Here is a 19,212-nt window from a genome sequence, read left to right on the forward strand (position 1 = left end):
CACTAACCGAATACAGTTCAAAGTTCTGTCAAATAATGACGATAGCGTAGATATAGCTTTCATATGGGAAACTCATTATTCTAAAAAAATACATTAAAATACGGGGTTATAAAATGCATGCTGGATATTACTCCCCAGTGAATGTGCTCGAGGCGGAACAGCTCTAATTTTAAAACAAAATATACAGCATTATCAACAAGACGAGATAAAAAAAAGTAGAAGTACGAGGTACGATAGTTAGCATTGAAAAGGACAGCGCTGAAATAAACATAGGAGCTATATAATGTCCACCAAGATAAAAAGTAAGACAACCACAATACAGATTTATTTTTAAAATTATACTCAAGGTTTATTATTGGGGGAGACTTTAATGTTAAACACACAGCCTGGGGGTTCACGATTAATAACACCTAGAATATGAAGCGAATTACTCTCAGCAATAAATATTACTAATTGTAACTAACATTCAGGGCGTGAACCCACTTACTGGCCCACTGACAATGATAAAGTGTCAGACCTACTAGACTTATATTTCGAAAGGTATCTCATCAAATGAAATATAAATCGAGAGCTTGCGCGAACTATCATCTGATCACACTCCAGTATTGCTAACACTAGACGCGATAATTCTGAAAAAAAAACAAAGAAGCCTAATCTTATAACAAATTTGCTAACTGGAACATGTTTAAACTTATAATACAGGAACAAATTCGGTCTGCTGCAAAAGAAGCAACCCCGACATCAAGAGAGAAATCAAAATATGAGGTTAATTACCTCATTGAAATTAGGGAATTAATAAAAGAAATACGAAAAGCTAGAATAGTATGGCACAGAACCAGAAATACTGTAGATAAAACAATATTTAATAGAATTAGCAATCAGACAATTCAAAAGATTAAAGAACATAAACAGAGTTGCTTCGAAAAATATACAAGTGAATTAAACACAGAAGCAGACAAATATTACTCGCTATGGAAAGCAACTCGGGGTTTAAAAGACTTAATTAATAATTAATTATTAGAATACCGCCTATTAAAAATGATCTAAAAGAATGGGTCCGACTCAACGATGAAAAAACGGAATTATCCGCAGAACATTTAGCTAACGTATTCCAACTGAATGACATAGAATTTACAATAGATATAAATCTTGTTAATCAGCCCGATGTAACTGTAAGTCTGTCTTCTCTAATGGAGGTTGCCACGGAAATTGACAACAACCCAATTTCTAAAAAGGCCCTGGAAATGACGATTATTTCATATGGGTTATTAAATGAGCTTCCACGAAAAGCAATAATCATGTTGATATATATATATATATATATATATATATATATATATATATATATATATTCAAGGCCTGTTTGAGACTGCATGTTCCGAAATGTTTTAAGTTTGCTCGAATAATTATTAAAAATACCAATCGACCAAGTGCAACAGAGCAACACCGGACGTTGAAAAGGCATTCGAAGAAAAGGAACACTGCCTTATAAAATTCCTGGACGTGACACAAGTTTTTGGCCGAGTATGGCATTTGGGATTAATCTACAAAACGAGAAAAATTACACTATTTCGCTGCTACCTGCGGTATCAAAATTACTTGAGAAACTGCTGTAAAAAGGTATTAAACCATTTACAGAAATACCAGATTTTCAGTTTGGATTTCTAAATCACCGCTCGACAATGGACCAAGTCCACAGAGTAACAGCGGTTGTTAAAAAGGCATTGAAGAAAAGAAATACTGCCCTGCTATTTTCTAGAATGTCTCACAAGCTTTTGACCGGATATGCCATTTGAGATCTACAAAATGGGAAAATTGCTACCGCGGAATTACCGTCGACTGCTGGAATCATATATTTTCGAAAGGAAATTTATAGTCGCGAAACAAGGGCATTCCCAACCCTTGTTTCAAATCAACGGTCATCAAAGTCTAGAAATGGAGTAGAGACTGGAAGATACAGCTTAACAGCTCCAGATCTGTCACCGTTAATTTTGCATTCAGGTGAAATGACAAAAATCACTTGACGGATACCCGATTCCTCAAGCAGAATCAGCTAAATACCTCGGAATATATCTCAATAGTCGGTTATACTGGAAACATCATGTTAGACAAAAGCAGAGCAGATTAAACTCAAAGTCAAGCAACTGTATTGGTTAGTTGGAGGATACTCTCAACTTGACCTAAAATCAAAGAGATTGGTTTATCACTCAATCATAAAGTCAATCCTATGGGGTTGTACTAAAACATCAAACCAACTAGTAATCCAACGCACCCAAAACAAAGTTCTGGGATTAATTACCAATGCTAATCGCTTCGTAACCAACGAAGAGCTGCACAATGATCTCGAAATCAAATGGATACACGAAGTGATCCAAGATTTCGTCTTAAAACATGATTTAAAATTACTAAATCACAGCAACGTGGGAGCTAAACAACTACTGAACAATATCAGAAGATTGAAGGGAACCACACCACACGAACTTCTTTGGTGTATAAGTGTACTTTTAATATTACCTTAAGTAAATTAGTTTTATTTTAATTTGGGAAACTCATACTAACGTATTAATCCAGTACTCGCCTTGCTGATGTATTAATGCAAATACAACAGAGCAGCAGTAATAAATTTATTTGTAAAATAAGATTGTACTAAGCTAATGCAAGAGTTAATTAATTTGTAAAAAATATTGTCGGTAACGATGTATTAACTGTTTCTGCGGATTTCAACAGTTCATAATATACAACACGAAACTGGTCCGACCAGACACAGAGCAAGGGCACTCGATGGGCCGACTTCGTCAGATGATACAAAATAGGATGATAAATCCACCTATTACTATTCGATGGAGAAATTACCTCCTTTCATACCTTTGAAGCAGCATTTCACTGACGATTGTTCGATTTTCTAATCGTCTGTCAACCAATTGATGTCGCACTGATCTTCCCATCTTTTGCATCTTTCCTATCGCTCGTAATCATTTATAAAATTCGGCTCACATTCAACTTTTCTACCAGCTATTTATCTTGAACATCGAAATCACAATATTTGAAACAATATTTTACACATTTGTCGAAAAAGTATGGCTGCAAAAAAGTAAAAAAGTAAAACAAGGGCTATAGTGGCTTTTCCTTTTGATAAAACAAGAAAAGTAATGCGTGCTGCAAATTCACGTTTTCAAACACAAAACTTAATATTTTCAAGTAGGAAATTATAATGTTGTTATTTTAGTGTCACATAATTTGTGTAATGTTGAGTTTAATATCAGTAGAATAATAATTTAATATAGTGGATTAAAACATTGCATACTTATGTCTAGTGAAATCTATTACGAAAATTGGAAAGTAATTATTAGGTATGTATAAAAATATTGTTGCTTTATAACAACAAGAATGTGTTTTCTCGTATTATTTAAATATTACATTCCTATTCGTTAAGTATTATATACCTTTAAATTCCAAATATGTATTTTATAATTTTATTTATCAATATATATGTAGACATCTATGTAGAGAAATAAGCACTATTATAGATTTAAAAGAAGTTATCTATGATTGATCGAGAAAGTTCGTTAATACTCGGTAAATATTTTGTTGTCAAATCGTGAATTACGTCCACATTTCATTATTTTTCTAACTCCTCAGGATGAAGCAGCAAGGTGATTTTGTTAAGAAAACTTAATACAAAATTTTCTTATAATGTTTAATTTTTGTTATTTATGGCATTCACTAATTTTGACAATTTGCTTCTCAAGGTAATATTTTACATTTTAAGTTAACATTAATACATAAATTTTAATTTTAGTTATGGACAACTCTCTTCTGATTTTGATTGGGATTATATAGTATTTTCTCAACGTTGGCCTTTATCGACTTGTGCAGAATGGGAAGAAACAAAACCTGGCAATGTATGTAATTTACCAACAAACAGATTAACATGGACTGTTCATGGTATTTGGCCAACAAAATCAGGTATTTTTAATATTTTGTTTCACTTTAAATTATATAGGTAATATATTTAATTAGGTACTAGAGGGCCAATATCTTGCAATTCTGCTATTCATTTTGATCCAAACCAACTGACCCCAATGCTTGATGATTTAAAGGAACATTGGACTAATGTTGAAGCTAATACCAAACAAAATTCATTTTGGGAACATGAATGGAAAAAACATGGAACTTGTGCATCAATTTTACCTCAATTTGACAGTGTTACGAATTATTTTAGCAGAGGCCTCAAATTCAATAAAGATTATAACCTCTCAACAATTTTGGAATCGAATGGGGTTGTTCCTAATAATAATGGATATAATCTTCAAGATGTTTATAATACTATCATGAATTCAACAGGCAAAGAACCAAGTATACAGTGTGTTACAGATAAAAACACCAAGGAATCCTTCATAAGTGAAATCAGAATATGTTTAAATAAGACATTGGATTTAATTGGTAAGTATTTTTAATATAAAATTAAACAATAGTAAAATTATTATTTAATATTATCTTTGTATAAGTAAATTTTATTTAGCAGTTAATGATTCTAAAGCAATATATATTATGCAACATGCAATTTGATGATTGAAATGTGTGAAAACTGGATGTGTAGATCACTATTTTTTTATTAATGCATGTATTAAACAACTGAAATAAAAATATTTCAGCATTTTTAAATCATTTTCACAGTTTAACATGAATTTCAATATTCTTTGGTGGAACTTGTTACTGCACACCAACCAAGATGAAGATAATTAAAAAGTCTCTGGTGGGTATTACGAAAGTTCCAGTTCTGTTCTGTGTATATACCCACTCTATGCTAAATATGTTTTAAGATATTAGAAGGAATATAAGGATATACTGAACTGATCATGATCTTGTGATATTTTCATTGTATATTTTGAGAATCTGAAGGTCAGCTTATCAGTATTCTATTGTTGATTAGAGGATATTGTTTATTAAAATTAAATAGCTGAGTTGACTACAAAATATTCAATAAATATATATTAACTAAAATATATTGAACACATTATATTACTTATTTTTATGGCAGCTAGATATTTACTTACATATGTATACATAGCCTTGTTCTTTTTAACTGTATTTATATTTACTCTAGATTGTGAACCTTCAAGTGCCCATGAGAAAGGTGATATCGGAATGAATACTAATTGCAATTTAAAAAAATCTGTTATATATTTGCTTAAGATCCCACAATTTTATTTAAACGAAAATGAATCAGAAATGAATGAAATTGACCAGACTTTTCAAAATTGGAAATATTATACAATGATTTATAACTTTTTAAATGTATTGTTTTGGATTACTCTGTAAAATATTCGATCTTGGCATGTCTTTGTTTAACTTGACACTTTGTTCATTAACTTTCAATTTCCTTTATGTTAAAATATTGCTTTGTTCTCATATCAATCTTATCAGACATTTAATTTTTTTATGTGACTATAAGTTTTTAACACTAAAGACTTATTGCTTCATTCCCATATTCCAACCTAATAATTAAGTTGGATTTTTTAATAAATTCTGCAATTTTATATTATTTTGGTATACCTTTCTTAACTTAATGTGCTGTTCTTTTTAAATTAGTAGCTCAAAAGGTTTCCTTTATGTTAAAATATGTTCTCATATCAATCTTATCAAACATTTAATTTTTTTTATGTGACTATATAATTTTTTAACACTAAAGATTAAAAGTGAAATTTGAGAAAGCTGTTTGATATTGTTTATCAAAGTAATTATTGCTTCATTTCCATATCCCAACCTAATAATTAAGTTAATTTTTTAATTAATTCTGCAGTTTTATATTATTTTGGAATACCTTTCTTAACTTAATATGCTATTTTATTTCGATTTAAATTAATAGCTCAAAATGTTTACTTTGTATTAAAATATTACTATGTTCTCATATAAATCAAAACATTTACATATTTTCTATGTGACTAAATAATATTTTAATACTAGGAATTAAAAGTGAAATTTGACAAAACTATTTGTTATCAAAGTAAATGTTGATTAACGTCCGTACTCCAACATAATGATTATGTTGAATTTTTTTATCTAATTCATTTAATTGATTGTGTAGTCCTATATTAATCTATATAAATTACTCAGTTTTGCTTAAATCTGTAAAATATATGATAGCGGGATATCTGTACCTACTTAATATGTTGTTTTATTAACCTTTGAATGAATGGATAAAACAGTTTTATTTGTGTTAAGAAATTACTTTGTTCTCATATGTTCTCTCTCTTTTATGAAAACATATCTTTTGTGACTAAACAGTAAAAATTAGCGAGTTGAAATTTATATAGTGAATAACCTGTTTGATATTGTTCATCAAAGCAATATTTTTTAATGTTTATATTCTGAACTATTGGTTAAGTTGCGCCTTTTTAATTAAATTCATTTCATTAATTCGGCTGGCTTATTTTAACTTACATAAATGAAAAATTTTGGGGTAAAGATAATCAACATTTGAAGTTTGATGTTTAGATATTACAGTAAAAACTTGATACTTACCCCATTAAGGCGCAATTAATGATTATTATTTTTTATTACTAATCTAATATTTATTGCGCATACTAATCTAACTTATGAGCGAAATTAATTAAACTAAAATTACTTCCATAATCCCTGGTAAATAACTTTAAGTCAAAATTCCGTTAAAAAATATTTTGCTTACAATTGGCATATATCTATAGGCTCATAGGATAGCATGCGCAATAAAACATACTACTTATTAACCCCTTTTAAGTAGTAACATTAAATGAAAATAATTTTTAGCAGGTATATAATGACTTTTATTAGAATTTGATTTGAATATTATTAAGAATATCCTTTAAAATATTACTTAATTGGGGATATAGATTTAATTTTTAAAACTAACTTACATATTTAATGGACTTACGAAAGTACTACAATTACATAAACTTGGAAAATATATAAATTGTATTCATATATGCGCTAAACAAAATTTCCAGAAGCCTTGCCTTTTATATCCAAAAATGTCTCAATTTCGTCCCGTAGTAACCCTAATAAGATTCCTCGTTTATATAATATGTAGTTACAACGTAAATACTAATCAATATATAATCTGAGCATTTATTCATTGTTTTATTTCCCTTATATTTGTGAATACTCCTTTAGTTGTTGCTATTAGTTAAATCAGAAACAACTGTGAAAAATATTAATAGTATTATGTAGAAATATTAGTATTTATTTATATATGTAGAGATTATAAACAAGTAAACTTCTGAATTTTTTTAGTGACTGGGCTTACTGCTTAACATTGGCTCCGAAGCATGGTCTTTTGCACCCATTAACGAGTGACCAAATAAAAACTATCCTAGAGAAGACTTCACTAAGCCTCGTTATTGGAGGTTTTGATTGTTGTTCCTTGTCAGATTTGGTTATGGATAGTCAAATAGCTTACCTACAACCTTGCGAAATTCGAATTAGCAACTATCGAATATCATGATTTTATTGATCCAGAAAATATTTAATTATGAAAATAAATTTAATCCAAGAAATTGTATACATTTTATTTTATAAGATCCTTATAAACATGTTTTAAATAAATACAGTCAAGATAAACTTTTTCCATATAAAATATGCAGAGTACTAATTGCAATACTTTCAGCAAATTAAATAGTAACATTTTTCCCTGTTATGAATAAAACAAGATACTTAACATTTTGATACAATTATTGTTGCTGCTGGAGCTAAACCTAAAACATTTCACAACATAAGTAAATTAGAGATACTATATATAATCTATATTACCTAAACTTTCAAGAGGTTTATCATAATCTTCAATAGTAAATATTTTCTTAGGAAATGTAGTCATTAGCTTAAAAGGTACTTCATCATTACGATTCATTTCAATAAATAATCGTACGGCAGATAATGGCTCTTTTATTCCAAAATTTTGCACAAGAACCTTACCTAGTAATGTATCGGTTAGGGGCAGTAACAAAATATATTTCTCAATTACCATCTATAAGTCTAATTTGCAACTTCACTTCTGTATAATTTTGAGTTTTCTTTTCTGGAATGGATATTGGTGCAGGTACTATTGGGTCTGCAACAGGAGTGTTTGAAAATTTAGCTTTTCTTGCTAATTTATCAGCTTCAATTTTCTCTCTAACTCTTTGTTTTGCTAATCTTTCCTCTTCTTTTTCTCTTTTCCTTTGTTCTACTAACTTTTTCATTTCCAGTTCCTCATATTTCTTAAAACAAAATTGTATTAAATTAAATATACAATTTTAATTAAAAAGATCTAACTTTCTTAGCTTCAAGCAATTCTTTTCCAGATTTAATACGAGCTTTTTCTTTCAACAGAGCTTCTTCTTTTTCTCTTGCTTCTCTTTCTAACCTACGTTGCTTTAATTTAGCTTCTATTTTAGCAAGTTGTTCTTTCCTTTCTTCATCAGTAAGAGACTTTTTCTCTTCTGTAGATTCCATAAAATTTTCATGGCCTAAAACATAAATATACATAAAATTCTATATAAAATTAAACATGTATATTACCTGATTTTGACGCATGAAATTGTACTTCTTCAGTAGTGTTAAATATCTTTCCACAGTCTTCACACTTAATTGATTTTACCACTGGGGATATTATATCATCCCCCGTACTTGTACTTTGTATAATATCTGTTGAAAGTATATTATTTACTGATGCATCAGGTTCAACAGATGTTTCTAAGTCATCTAGGTCCTTTTCATGAGATAATATCCATTCCATTACTGTTTGAACTTCTTTACTGCCGGTTTTTAAAACGGCTAATTCGCTAAAATATTAAACTATATAATATAAATAATTAGGCATATCTATACAAACTACTTACACGCGTTCTTTGGGAAATCCCATATCTACCAAAGTATCTACTACATTAGACATTTTTACACAAATTCTAATAATTCCAGAATAAAACTTCTAAATTTACCAAAATAAGCACTTGACTTATGACAATCAATAGAATGAAGTTAGCCAGAGAATTCACAGTAGATAAAATTTTAAAATTTGATATAAGATATATAACGTAACCCACACATTATAAATTACATGTAACCTATTTAAAAATAAAACTATGTGGTTTGTTATAAAATTTCAGTTATTTTAAGGTTTAGATAATGTCAGTTTTATTCAAAAAACATATATTTAAGTGTATATCTACTTTAAAACACACCGCCAAGTTGACGAATCTAGCTATAAAACCTAATAAAAAGAAAAATAGTTTGTTAATTGATTGTAAAAGGAAAGAACTAAATCATTATTATGGATCATCTTACGATAAGTTAGATGAAATAAAACTTGCATCCAAAGGTTGGACACATTCTAAATCTAAAGGAGATCATTTTGCGATACTTCCAATAAATGAAGAAACAGAAACTGAGCAACGGTCACTTTCGGAACTTGAAATTAGCAATCAAATTATTGAAATTTTGAATAAGCAAGGAATAGAGAGTGTTACAGATTTTCAGTACAAATCAATACAAACAATTCAAAAAGGTATTTATGATAATTTTAGCTTAACAATTTTTTTGTAAATTATATTGTATTTTCAGGAGTCCATACACTGTTGGCAGCAGAAACAGGTTGTGGCAAAACCATAGCTTTTGTTTTACCAATTATTCAAAATATTATAAATAACAAATATAATCGTAAATTGAATACTCCTCTAGCTGTTATTTTAGTTCCTAACAGGGAGTTAGCATATCAAACTTGTGAAGTTGGAAAAACTTTGGGTGATCCTGTGGGTGTAAATGTTAAAGCATTAGTAGGAGGTAGCTAAGATTAAATATTACTTAAGTATACTAACTTTAAATCTTCCTTTTTATATACTATTTTTATATATTTTTAGGAAAAACAAAATCTGCTATGGTCAATCCTGAATTTAATGATATTGATATTTTAATTGCAACTCCAGGGGCATTAAGTAAACTTTCAACTGTAGGCATTTATAAATTGAATGAGGTAAAACACCAGTGCATATGTCATAAAATTATTTATAAAAAAAAACTTTTCTAGGTTTTGTGGTTAGTATTAGATGAAGCAGATACACTTTTAGATGATGGGTTTTTAGAGAAAGTGGAAATATTAATAAAAAGAATGTGTCAAGCACAAATTATTTTAGTATCTGCTACTTTACCTCGAATTTTGCCTCCTATACTGGAACCTTATGAAACAATCATGGAGAAGGTAATAGAAACTATTGATTTATAAATTACGAATATTTTCATAAGTAATAATTCATTTTAGGTTGTTTCATCTAAATTACATAAACCACTTTTAAATGTTACTCAAAATTTTTTAAGGATGTCTAAATCTGAAAAGCCATCCTATTTATTAAAACATACAAAATTCAACAAGAAACCTATGATTATATTCACAAATAAGTATCAGAATTGTGATTGGTTAGCTATGTTCTTAAGAGAACATGGGATACAGTGTGCAAATATTAATGGCAATATGAATTTTGGCATTAGAATGGACCAATGGAATCAGTTTTCAAAGTAATTATTTTTTAAGTTCAAACGTTAATAATGTCAAATTATGTTTTTTTTATGTTCATTATAGGGGTCAAGTAAAAATTTTATCATCAACAGATATAGGTTCAAGGGGATTAAACACTATTCAAGTTAAACACATATTAAACTATGATTTTCCATTATATGCTGCCGATTATATACACAGAATAGGACGGGTTGGTAGATTTGGTAGTCCTAAGGATTGCCAAATTACTAATTTCATTGCCTCAGATCAGGAGATTGCATTAGTCCAACAAATTGAGGTACCAGCTTATGTGTGTCACATATATTTGTAATAAAAGTTCTTTTTTTAGCTTTCCGTAAGAAGAAACCAACCGTTAACAAATGTTGATGGGAATATAACTAATATAATTCAAAAGAAAATTTTAAAAAGAATTAGAGAAGGCTCATAGAAAGTAAAATGTCTTTTAATATACTTAATAAATATATGGATTAATTTTAATGGATATAATTAAAAGTGAAATTTGTAGTGTTTCTGTTGTTCCCTAGTCTTTTAATCCAAATAATGTTTTTGATATTTTTTTTTATGAACCATAGCTTATTTTCAATGCTGAAGTTCCTATTTATTGTTAGATCTAGCACTTATAGTTCAATTATTATCGACATATATTGACCCAATTCTTAGATGCATAAGAGACGGATTTTACTTTTAATTGTAATATTTCCTCTACTCCCTTTCTAAAGCTTTTGTAACTTGGTCGTCGTCTTGTTCGACGGCGGATGCAACTTTCAACCCCTGCACTCGCTTTACCTAGATCTCGTTTAGATTTACAAAAGCAAGCGATCAGTCCGCTGTTAACACTTTGGTCTTTTCTCAATTAATCCTTTATCTATATAGCGCTGTAGTGCGAACTATATCATGAAGAATGCTAGAAGCCTCGACGTCTGCATCAGCGGATATAAGATCAGCCAAGAGGTTTATAGCACCATATTGAACACCATGTTTGCTTCTAAAAGCTTTTTGCATTATTATATCCATTACTTTATTAAAAAGCAGTAGAACGAGTAGATTTTAGCAAACACCGGCTCGAGCCACATAGAGCTAACAGAACCATACTATTCCAAAGTGAGGGCCAGTGCATATAGTCAAATGCAAAGTGAAAAGCAATAAAAACGAGATGTGGGAGAGAAAACAAGGATGTAAATTAAATACAATTTAGTTTATCACTTCTTTGAGTAAGATAATAGTAAAGTCTGGTTTTGGCTAATATAGACAGTTAATAATAATAATAATAATACAGACAACTAATATTCTACTGGTTAGATGCGGTTAACATTACTCTCTTCAATTCTTCTAACCATACTGCTGTCATTCTTCTAACAATATGATTTCAATGTTTAATACTTTTAACAATTTTTATTTCAATGTTTACTTCAATTCATTCAACTAAATACTTTCTTCATTTAATTCAACTTCTTCTTCATCAATTCAACTCAATACTTTCTTCAATCAATTCAACTCAAATACTTTTTTCAATCATTTCAACTCAATACTTTCTTTAATAAATTCAACTCAATACTTTCTTCAATCAATTCAGTACTTTCTTCCTCTCAAATCTCTCTCAATACTATCACTCGTTGTCGATGCACCGTGTTTATCGCTGAAGCTTCTCCCTCGGGTTCTTAGTGGTGGTGGACAAGGCTAGTTCAAGAAATCCTTTTCTATACCTCGATTCGCTAAAAACATCGGGGTGGGAAACACTCTTCCAGCTAGGTACTTACCTATTCGGTACCACGATTTCGGGTCTTCCTTGATATGTATGGCCATAGGTGTCATAAGGAGTCCTCTATTAGGTCTAACTTCTGATACGTTTCGTCTAGCCTCGGTACGTGAATCCCCGTTATCCGAAACCTTCGACAACGATGGGATATCTTTTTTATTGAACACGTATGTTCTGTTTCCTCGGTACCTTTTTTGGTTGGCTAATTTTACCAGACGTTTAATACAATGTTATATTTTGTATCAAGCCATAATTCTTTTCCCATGTCATAAATATTGGGAACATCAGTTAAATGTCTAATAAATTAAACCTGTTAACTACAACCAAAAGAATTCTACAATTAACGTATACTTAAATTTACAGGACTGCCCCAAATATAAATAATTACATTCGCGTCGCAACACAACATTTGATACGTTCATCCATCAGCTAGCTTTTTATATCATACTCATTGTGTCGTTTTTTTGATTTATATAGGGACGAAATCGCACATTTATTTTGCTAACACAATTTTATTTCAGGAATAAGAAATGTTGACATATATGGTATTTTAATCTAAACGAAAGCTTAAATTGCAAACGCTTAAATATATAGGATAATAGAGATGCGTAAAGATTGGACATTAATTTGTGGTTTAAAGCTTAGCACCAAGTCATTCCATAATATCTCTCTTCCGTACCAATGAAACAATTTACGTAAGCTATGTTAAGACGTTAAACTTTATTAACAAACTTCATTAACTCTCAACTAATTATTTGAACATGATTTTTTACATGGGTATTTGATCTAACAGCGTGTTAAATCGGTAGCGCAATTTAAACGCTGCCAACGACTCTTCAATGTTCGAGAGTTCCACGCGTATGTTTTACTCTTGAACTACCAGTTCATACGAAAGAGCATTCAATGAAAAAAAAGTACTTTCTTTTCATTTAAAAAATCCATAAGTGATAAATAGTATGGTAAGTCCAGAGGCAGCCTCACATTGCTATAAAATTTTATCTTTTACTCTTTTACTATAGAATAACAAATGTGACCAGAAAACATATCAGATCAGTAATTAAATTTAGTTTGTGCACAGTTACGTTTTGTTGAATTTTCAAGCATCTGAAAATTAGCAAGTGCTTTTAGAAAACTATGGTATAAATCCATAAATAACACAGGATATGCTTAAGTAGATATGTTAAACAAATCTGATTTAAAAGGTTTAATAAGGTATAAACATAAGATATACTCGTTATTCTATATATATATATATATATATATATATATTTTTTTAAAACGTAGAAGAAAACATTACATAACCTTATAATTTAAAAATGATTTGAAGTAAAATTATGGTCCTTCAATATAGATGTATACATTTTAATAAATTTTTAACAAAACAAAAAAGTTACAGAGCTAAAAAACTCATAGGGTATGAGAGGCAATTACATAATTGCTAAATTTCCATAAACTATATTTTAGGTTTTCTGATAAACAAATGTATAATGTAGTAGCTGATGTAAAAAATTATAAACAATTTCTACCATTTTGCAAAAAGTCTACCATACTAAGTTCCAATGATAATGTTATGCTAGCTAATTTAGAAATTGGTTTCCCTCCTGTAATTGAAAATTATACATCAAAAGTAACATTAATAGATTCAAAGCTGGTCAAAGCAGAATGTCATGATGGGCGTTTATTTAAATACCTAGAGACAACATGGAGATTTGCGCCTGGTTTGAAAAGTAATCCTACTACCTGCATCATTGATTTTTATGTTAATTTTGAATTTCATTCATTGTTACATTCACAACTCTCTATTATGTTTTTTGATGGAGTTGTAACACAAATGGAAAGCGCTTTCATAAAGGAAGCAAGAAGACGTTATGGGATGGAATCTATACCTAGTCATCCACTGAGTGATGTAAACAATCAGTAAACAAAACTAATAAAAATATATTTTAACATAAGAAACATATCATTCATAATCCTTATACTTTAACAATTAAAAAAATTAAAATAGAATTAACTGTAACATTTATAGATACCAGAGTTTATCGGCTAACTCTGATGATGGTTGAGTTTTCACAAATTGTCCTACCATTGCAGCACATTTATGAGCATACTGACAAGGAGCTGGTACTTTTATTGTTCCAGGCCAGTTATAATACATGTGACATAATTTATAACACAGTTTTTGAATGTGATCTGGTTTCAATTGGGATGAATTGTGAAGAACTATAATGATTTTAAATTAGAGATATTTTGACATTTTTTTTGATGAACTCTTACCTATATAATGTGTAGGGTTAACAGTGGCATGTCTAACATTTTGAGCTACCATGAAGAAATCATATAAGTACTTTCTTGTTATTGTATGATCTACTATAGTTCCAGGTGGGGGATTCTTTGCATTCTCTAAAATCAAACAAACTTTATGGCTTTAAAAGTTACAAAGGCATATTATGATAAAATTACCAGCAAATAATCGCGTATTTATTCGCTTTTGTACAACAATGAAACAGATTGTGGCTTCGATGTCAAATGATTTTAACACATTTTCAAATTGACGAAGTTCATACTGTTTACAATAATCTAATTGTCCATCACCGACACCATCTCTAATAATGATAATTTTTGATGGATATGCTGCACAGTGAGATTTATATTCTTCCAAAGCTCTAGTGAAAGCTATTTGATAAAAGTCTCCTAATTCTTTACTCTGAAAAATTGCGGAACTAAACCACCTAAAAATATATAAAGCACTTCTATATTTCTGTTTAAAGTATATGATAAATTGTAATATAGAATTACCTGGTAAAATGCTCATTAACATTACATACAAAGCCACAAACTGACTGGTTTTGAGTTCCGTGATAAACATCAATACCGCAAACCATCCAACCTCTGAATGGAAATCTAACAGTCCAGAGGCTTCCACCCAGCTTGCAATTTATTTGAAGGGCAATTTTAAGTGTAATTGAATTCAATTTATCTGATCTTGACAGTGTCCTAGAATTTATTACTTGCGAGGCTACAGGTAATTCTGTGCAACACAGTTTTTTAATTACACAATATCTATCTAATCTCATTGTTGGACAAATAAAAACTGCCACCTAAAACAAAATATCGTACATCGTAAAAGTTAAAATTAAAACTTTTAATCCATATGTTAAGAAAATATTCATCATGAATATATTACAGAAGCAGTTCAGAACAAAATAATATCGAGAAAATGCAGAAAATGTTACGAGGGCTTCGTGCGCCTGATTTAAGTGATAATTTTTATAAAGTAAAAGTTTGAAATTAAGTATTTATAATATTAAAAATATAGTAGTCTATTAAAAGTTCGTTATGTGGAATTTTGTATTAAAATTAATTTTATTTTAAATTTAATTTGCAAATTAAAAATACGGATGTTTATAAAAAAATTCTACTGAATATCTAATATTATCGTCGAATATACTGCGACTATAGCTTCACGGATACAACACACAGAGGTTAAATTAGACAACTAAAAGTTAAAGAACGCTCTTAAATGCAGTAAACGGGAAAACACTATAAGTAATTTTACTCGCAACACAACAATGCTTGATTATAAATCAAGACCAACTTTCGCCATGGAAAACGCCATCCGTTGTATTCGTTAGAGATGCATGTAACCATTTCCAATTTAAAGAAGTTAAAAACGGATCTGTTCTTGGATAACTTCATCAATTTCTTGAATAACTAGACTTCTGGCTTATCATTGTAGAATGAAAATGCTGACATAAAAATGGAAAAAGTAGTTGGCGACGGCGATCTTCAATACTTCAGATAGACATAAGTAAGAAATACCTCATTAATTAAACATTAAAATATTTTGTCCTTGCATCTTGAACATGATCATTCTGATTTCCAGTTCAGCTTTTTTTATTTAGAATACTGTTGAAAACTTTATGAATAACTATTGTAAAGCACTTTTATGATTCATAAAAATACCTGCAAGATAAATTTACCTGAGTACTATTTGTAATTTTGTTTTTCACGTAATTTACATACGTATGTGTCTGATCATTAGGCAATCTTTCCATTCTGGGTGCATTAATACGGCAACCTATGGTTTTAGATAATCTCTCCATATTTCTAACAAATTCATTGGCATTTACAGCATCTTGCGCTGTATAAAACACAATCCACTCCAAAATGTCAACTGGCATAAGGGCCTAATAAAAAAATTAAATAAAAATAATTCATCAATAAAGATGTGGCTTAATTACAGAATTATTTGATAACTCTCTGTTCCAATCGGCATTAAACCCTGCTGATATAGTCTTTCCTTTACCAAGCACAATCATTTCAGCATCCAGTTCTCGTCCTACTAATTGTATGTTATCACTGGCTAAGGACAAACCCCATTGCTCTAAAATCTACAATTACCTTTTAGAATATATTCACACACGGTAAACATTTTTTACCTCTTGAGCTTTTGCACAATTTTTAACATTATCTATGTAGTTTTTCAGTGCCAATAGTCGTTGTTGAGGGGATACTTTCGTACACTGAGCTACTTCTTTCATCAACTATAAAAAATATACATATTATAAAAAATATGTTTGATATCAAAGTTAAAATTATCAGATCATCAGAGTCTTGCCAGAAATTTGCGTGAACAGTTACATTAAAGCACGAACATAATTTTTTTCTCATGGAATGACTGACTGACGACAATAAAATTCAATACTATTACTTAAATGTAATTTATCAAAACATATAAAAATCATACTATTAAATAAATAAAAACCAAAAATATTTGAAGCAAGCAAAATAAGATTAAAACACTTACACTAAAATCGCTCCTCATTGAATCTGAAAGTGCAGTTAAATAGCATAATTCTGGAATTAAACAAACCATGCGATCTTCTTTTTGTAAAGAACCAGGAACCTTTACACTTTTTCTATTTAAAAATAAAGGCTGATCATGATCTTTTATTTCTAATTTATACTGGTTCTTATAATAATCGATAAAGGACAATGATCTAAAAACAACAACATTGTTAATGGTCAATTGCTTTTTAGAAAATATGGCATAAAAATACAACACAAAATAAAATATACTTACCGTCCATCACTTGTTTGAAATGTATCTTTAGGGGTCATATCCCATAAAATGTCATGAATTATATAAGTCTTATAATTATATCGAGTTAAAACACACATTCCTAGAAACATCTTATAAACATTTTCTTTAAAATTTCTGGAATCAGAAGTTATTTTTTTTTCAACAAGTAGGTCATATGCAGTTTGGTTTTGTATCATTTTATGTTGTATATCCAAACCCAGCATCAAGCCATTTTCATGTTCATCAATCGATACGACAAATCCTGGATATACCTAAAAGTTACAATTGTCAATACAATTTAATACATTATAATATATAGAAATACCTCCAATTTATGTTGTGGAATCAAATATCTGTGTGTCATGTCATAATAATTTTTCCCTAGCCGAGTGTACAAAAGTAGATGCATTATTCTCTTAAATATAACATTATATAAATGTATACAGTCTTTATCACCTAATCTTTTTTGTTTCTTAAAAATTAAAGTTATTGTAACCTCTTCATTGTTATGTGATAATATCAACTTATATGATCTCTGTGAAGTTATAATCTTTTGTGGAAGATAAAGACAATGCCCTATAATTATACATACAATAGAATAATTCCAAAAAAAAAAATTTCAAATCATTACCTCCATCAAATACTTTTGCCAACTTTAGATCTCCCATTATTTTATTAACCAGTTCTATTTTATGATTTTTAGCATCTATAGTTGGATTAAATTTAACTTCATACTCAAATACTCCTTTTCCTTCTGTTATATCAAGTTTAATATAATTAGTACACAAATCTATCATTTTTCCTGATTCACCTAAGTACGATTTTTAAGTTAATTAATCTACTTATATACAATAGGAAATTATATCTTACCTTTAAAAACTGCGGGTTCATCCTTAATATTAATCTTAGTTATTTCTTGAACTAGTGTTTCATCTGGTCTTGTTCTACTGGTATCTATTTTGGCTTCATTTAATAATGCTCCAACTTCTTTACCTCTAAAATATTTTTCAAGCAACGCAGCTCGTCCCTAGATATAAATATTATATATATGCAAAAGTATACACCCAAATATAATATATAATAATAATATACCAAATGTAATATAATGTACATACTCTAGGCTTCGGACATTGTTCTTCAAAACTACCAATAATTTGAGATCCAACATTTTCTTGTGTTTTACTTTTTCTTTCTTTCAAAGCAGCTAAAATTAGAGCGCCTCTACCTCTTGGAACAGAACCATTATTACCTACCTAATACATTAAAACAATGTAATTTATTGCTGCTATAAAGAAATTTAACTTTGTGTACCTCTTCAGATGATGGAAGCTTGATTCCAATATTTTCATTCATTTCTTGCCTCTTTCTCTGCAAGGCTGCCAATAACACAGAACCCCGGCCCCGTGGTGTTGCTATTATTTCTTTATCCATTTCGATTTAATTTGTAAGCATAGACAACCTTATGTATAAAATATTATAATTCCTTTACTTTAATACTGTGTTAAATTGATAAAAAAAGTACAAAAACAAAAAAAACAATACTTTAAGAAAATAAACAAAGCAGCGTTTTCAAACTTTTGGTTCAAGTGTCAATCTTTTTTGTGGGAATGGCTTTATTACGATCTTTGAATTTATTCATAGCTATATATATGAAAGCAATATGATGATTTTGATGTGTTGTTAAGAATATACATTTTAACTAATATATCATATTTTAGTAACTAAAATATCAATGATTGATTTATATTTTTTTGCTTTTTTCACTAATAAATATTCTAAGGAAGATTAAAGATATATGACTTCTTTTATATATGATAACACAAAAATGTTTCATATACGGATATCGAG

General features: G+C 29.4%; 5 protein-coding genes across 7 annotated transcripts; 3 read left to right on the plus strand and 2 right to left on the minus strand.

Moving 5' to 3' along the window:
• Positions 1–1,157: 1,157 nt before the first annotated feature.
• Positions 1,158–7,535, plus strand: RNaseX25 (Ribonuclease X25). Of its 3 annotated transcripts, none has more exons than XM_076393915.1 (4): positions 1,158–3,749; positions 3,800–3,966; positions 4,021–4,443; positions 7,273–7,535. In XM_076393915.1, the coding sequence occupies exons 1-4, from the start codon at positions 3,694–3,696 to the stop codon at positions 7,290–7,292; spliced, it is 666 nt and encodes a 221-aa protein (XP_076250030.1). In that variant the 5' UTR covers positions 1,158–3,693; the 3' UTR covers positions 7,293–7,535. The 3 variants fall into 3 exon arrangements, with proteins under 3 accessions (XP_076250030.1, XP_076250029.1, XP_076250032.1); XM_076393914.1 differs by lacking the exon at positions 7,273–7,535 and adding an exon at positions 5,108–7,110 and having other exon boundaries at positions 3,584–3,749; XM_076393917.1 differs by lacking the exon at positions 7,273–7,535 and adding an exon at positions 4,678–7,110 and having other exon boundaries at positions 3,589–3,749.
• LOC143189922 (UBX domain-containing protein 1) lies at positions 7,533–9,013 on the minus strand. The gene is made up of 6 exons (XM_076393913.1): positions 8,856–9,013; positions 8,536–8,798; positions 8,290–8,483; positions 8,000–8,234; positions 7,789–7,950; positions 7,533–7,733 (listed from the first exon to the last, which is right to left on the minus strand). Exons 1-6 carry the CDS (start codon positions 8,906–8,908, stop codon positions 7,693–7,695), a joined length of 948 nt encoding a protein of 315 aa, XP_076250028.1. The 5' UTR covers positions 8,909–9,013; the 3' UTR covers positions 7,533–7,692.
• A 25-nt stretch (positions 9,014–9,038) lies between these two features.
• Dbp21E2 (putative ATP-dependent RNA helicase Dbp21E2) lies at positions 9,039–11,023 on the plus strand. The gene is made up of 7 exons (XM_076393912.1): positions 9,039–9,520; positions 9,577–9,795; positions 9,873–9,985; positions 10,040–10,210; positions 10,271–10,524; positions 10,589–10,802; positions 10,854–11,023. The coding sequence occupies exons 1-7, from the start codon at positions 9,142–9,144 to the stop codon at positions 10,950–10,952; spliced, it is 1,449 nt and encodes a 482-aa protein (XP_076250027.1). The 5' UTR covers positions 9,039–9,141; the 3' UTR covers positions 10,953–11,023.
• Positions 11,024–13,549: 2,526 nt separating this feature from the next.
• On the plus strand, positions 13,550–14,237 carry LOC143189925 (coenzyme Q-binding protein COQ10, mitochondrial). The gene is made up of 2 exons (XM_076393919.1): positions 13,550–13,695; positions 13,746–14,237. Exons 1-2 carry the CDS (start codon positions 13,616–13,618, stop codon positions 14,200–14,202), a joined length of 537 nt encoding a protein of 178 aa, XP_076250034.1. The 5' UTR covers positions 13,550–13,615; the 3' UTR covers positions 14,203–14,237.
• On the minus strand, positions 14,200–18,974 carry AGO3 (Argonaute 3). The gene is made up of 14 exons (XM_076393918.1): positions 18,676–18,974; positions 18,480–18,617; positions 18,235–18,391; positions 17,996–18,175; positions 17,690–17,940; positions 17,365–17,636; positions 17,089–17,281; positions 16,721–16,825; positions 16,523–16,672; positions 16,262–16,468; positions 15,078–15,379; positions 14,742–15,010; positions 14,556–14,681; positions 14,200–14,501 (listed from the first exon to the last, which is right to left on the minus strand). The coding sequence occupies exons 1-14, from the start codon at positions 18,793–18,795 to the stop codon at positions 14,302–14,304; spliced, it is 2,670 nt and encodes an 889-aa protein (XP_076250033.1). The 5' UTR covers positions 18,796–18,974; the 3' UTR covers positions 14,200–14,301.
• Between the last annotated feature and the right edge of the window lie 238 nt (positions 18,975–19,212).

Source organism: Rhynchophorus ferrugineus, unplaced genomic scaffold (genome assembly GCF_030347505.1).
Source record: "Rhynchophorus ferrugineus isolate W39M unplaced genomic scaffold, kcgeb_rfMv2 rfM2, whole genome shotgun sequence".
NCBI lineage: Eukaryota > Metazoa > Arthropoda > Insecta > Coleoptera > Curculionidae > Rhynchophorus > Rhynchophorus ferrugineus.

Coding starts and splice junctions, on each gene's coding strand:
- LOC143189925 (XM_076393919.1), top strand. CDS start 13,616: ATGGTCCTTCAATATAGATGTATACATTTTAATAAATTTTTAACAAAA. Junction 13,696..13,745: donor AGAGCTAAAAAACTCATAGG/GTATGAGAGGCA, acceptor ACTATATTTTAG/GTTTTCTGATAAACAAATGT.
- AGO3 (XM_076393918.1), bottom strand. CDS start 18,795: ATGGATAAAGAAATAATAGCAACACCACGGGGCCGGGGTTCTGTGTTA. Junction 18,618..18,675: donor AGCTTCCATCATCTGAAGAG/GTACACAAAGTT, acceptor TTAATGTATTAG/GTAGGTAATAATGGTTCTGT. Junction 18,176..18,234: donor TGAACCCGCAGTTTTTAAAG/GTAAGATATAAT, acceptor AATCGTACTTAG/GTGAATCAGGAAAAATGATA.
- Dbp21E2 (XM_076393912.1), top strand. CDS start 9,142: ATGTCAGTTTTATTCAAAAAACATATATTTAAGTGTATATCTACTTTA. Junction 9,521..9,576: donor AATACAAACAATTCAAAAAG/GTATTTATGATA, acceptor TTGTATTTTCAG/GAGTCCATACACTGTTGGCA. Junction 9,986..10,039: donor GCATTTATAAATTGAATGAG/GTAAAACACCAG, acceptor AAACTTTTCTAG/GTTTTGTGGTTAGTATTAGA.
- LOC143189922 (XM_076393913.1), bottom strand. CDS start 8,908: ATGTCTAATGTAGTAGATACTTTGGTAGATATGGGATTTCCCAAAGAA. Junction 8,235..8,289: donor AATTGCTTGAAGCTAAGAAA/GTTAGATCTTTT, acceptor TTTTGTTTTAAG/AAATATGAGGAACTGGAAAT. Junction 7,734..7,788: donor TAAACCTCTTGAAAGTTTAG/GTAATATAGATT, acceptor GAAATGTTTTAG/GTTTAGCTCCAGCAGCAACA.
- RNaseX25 (XM_076393914.1), top strand. CDS start 3,694: ATGTTTAATTTTTGTTATTTATGGCATTCACTAATTTTGACAATTTGC. Junction 3,967..4,020: donor TATTTGGCCAACAAAATCAG/GTATTTTTAATA, acceptor ATATTTAATTAG/GTACTAGAGGGCCAATATCT. Junction 4,444..5,107: donor TAAGACATTGGATTTAATTG/GTAAGTATTTTT, acceptor TATTTACTCTAG/ATTGTGAACCTTCAAGTGCC.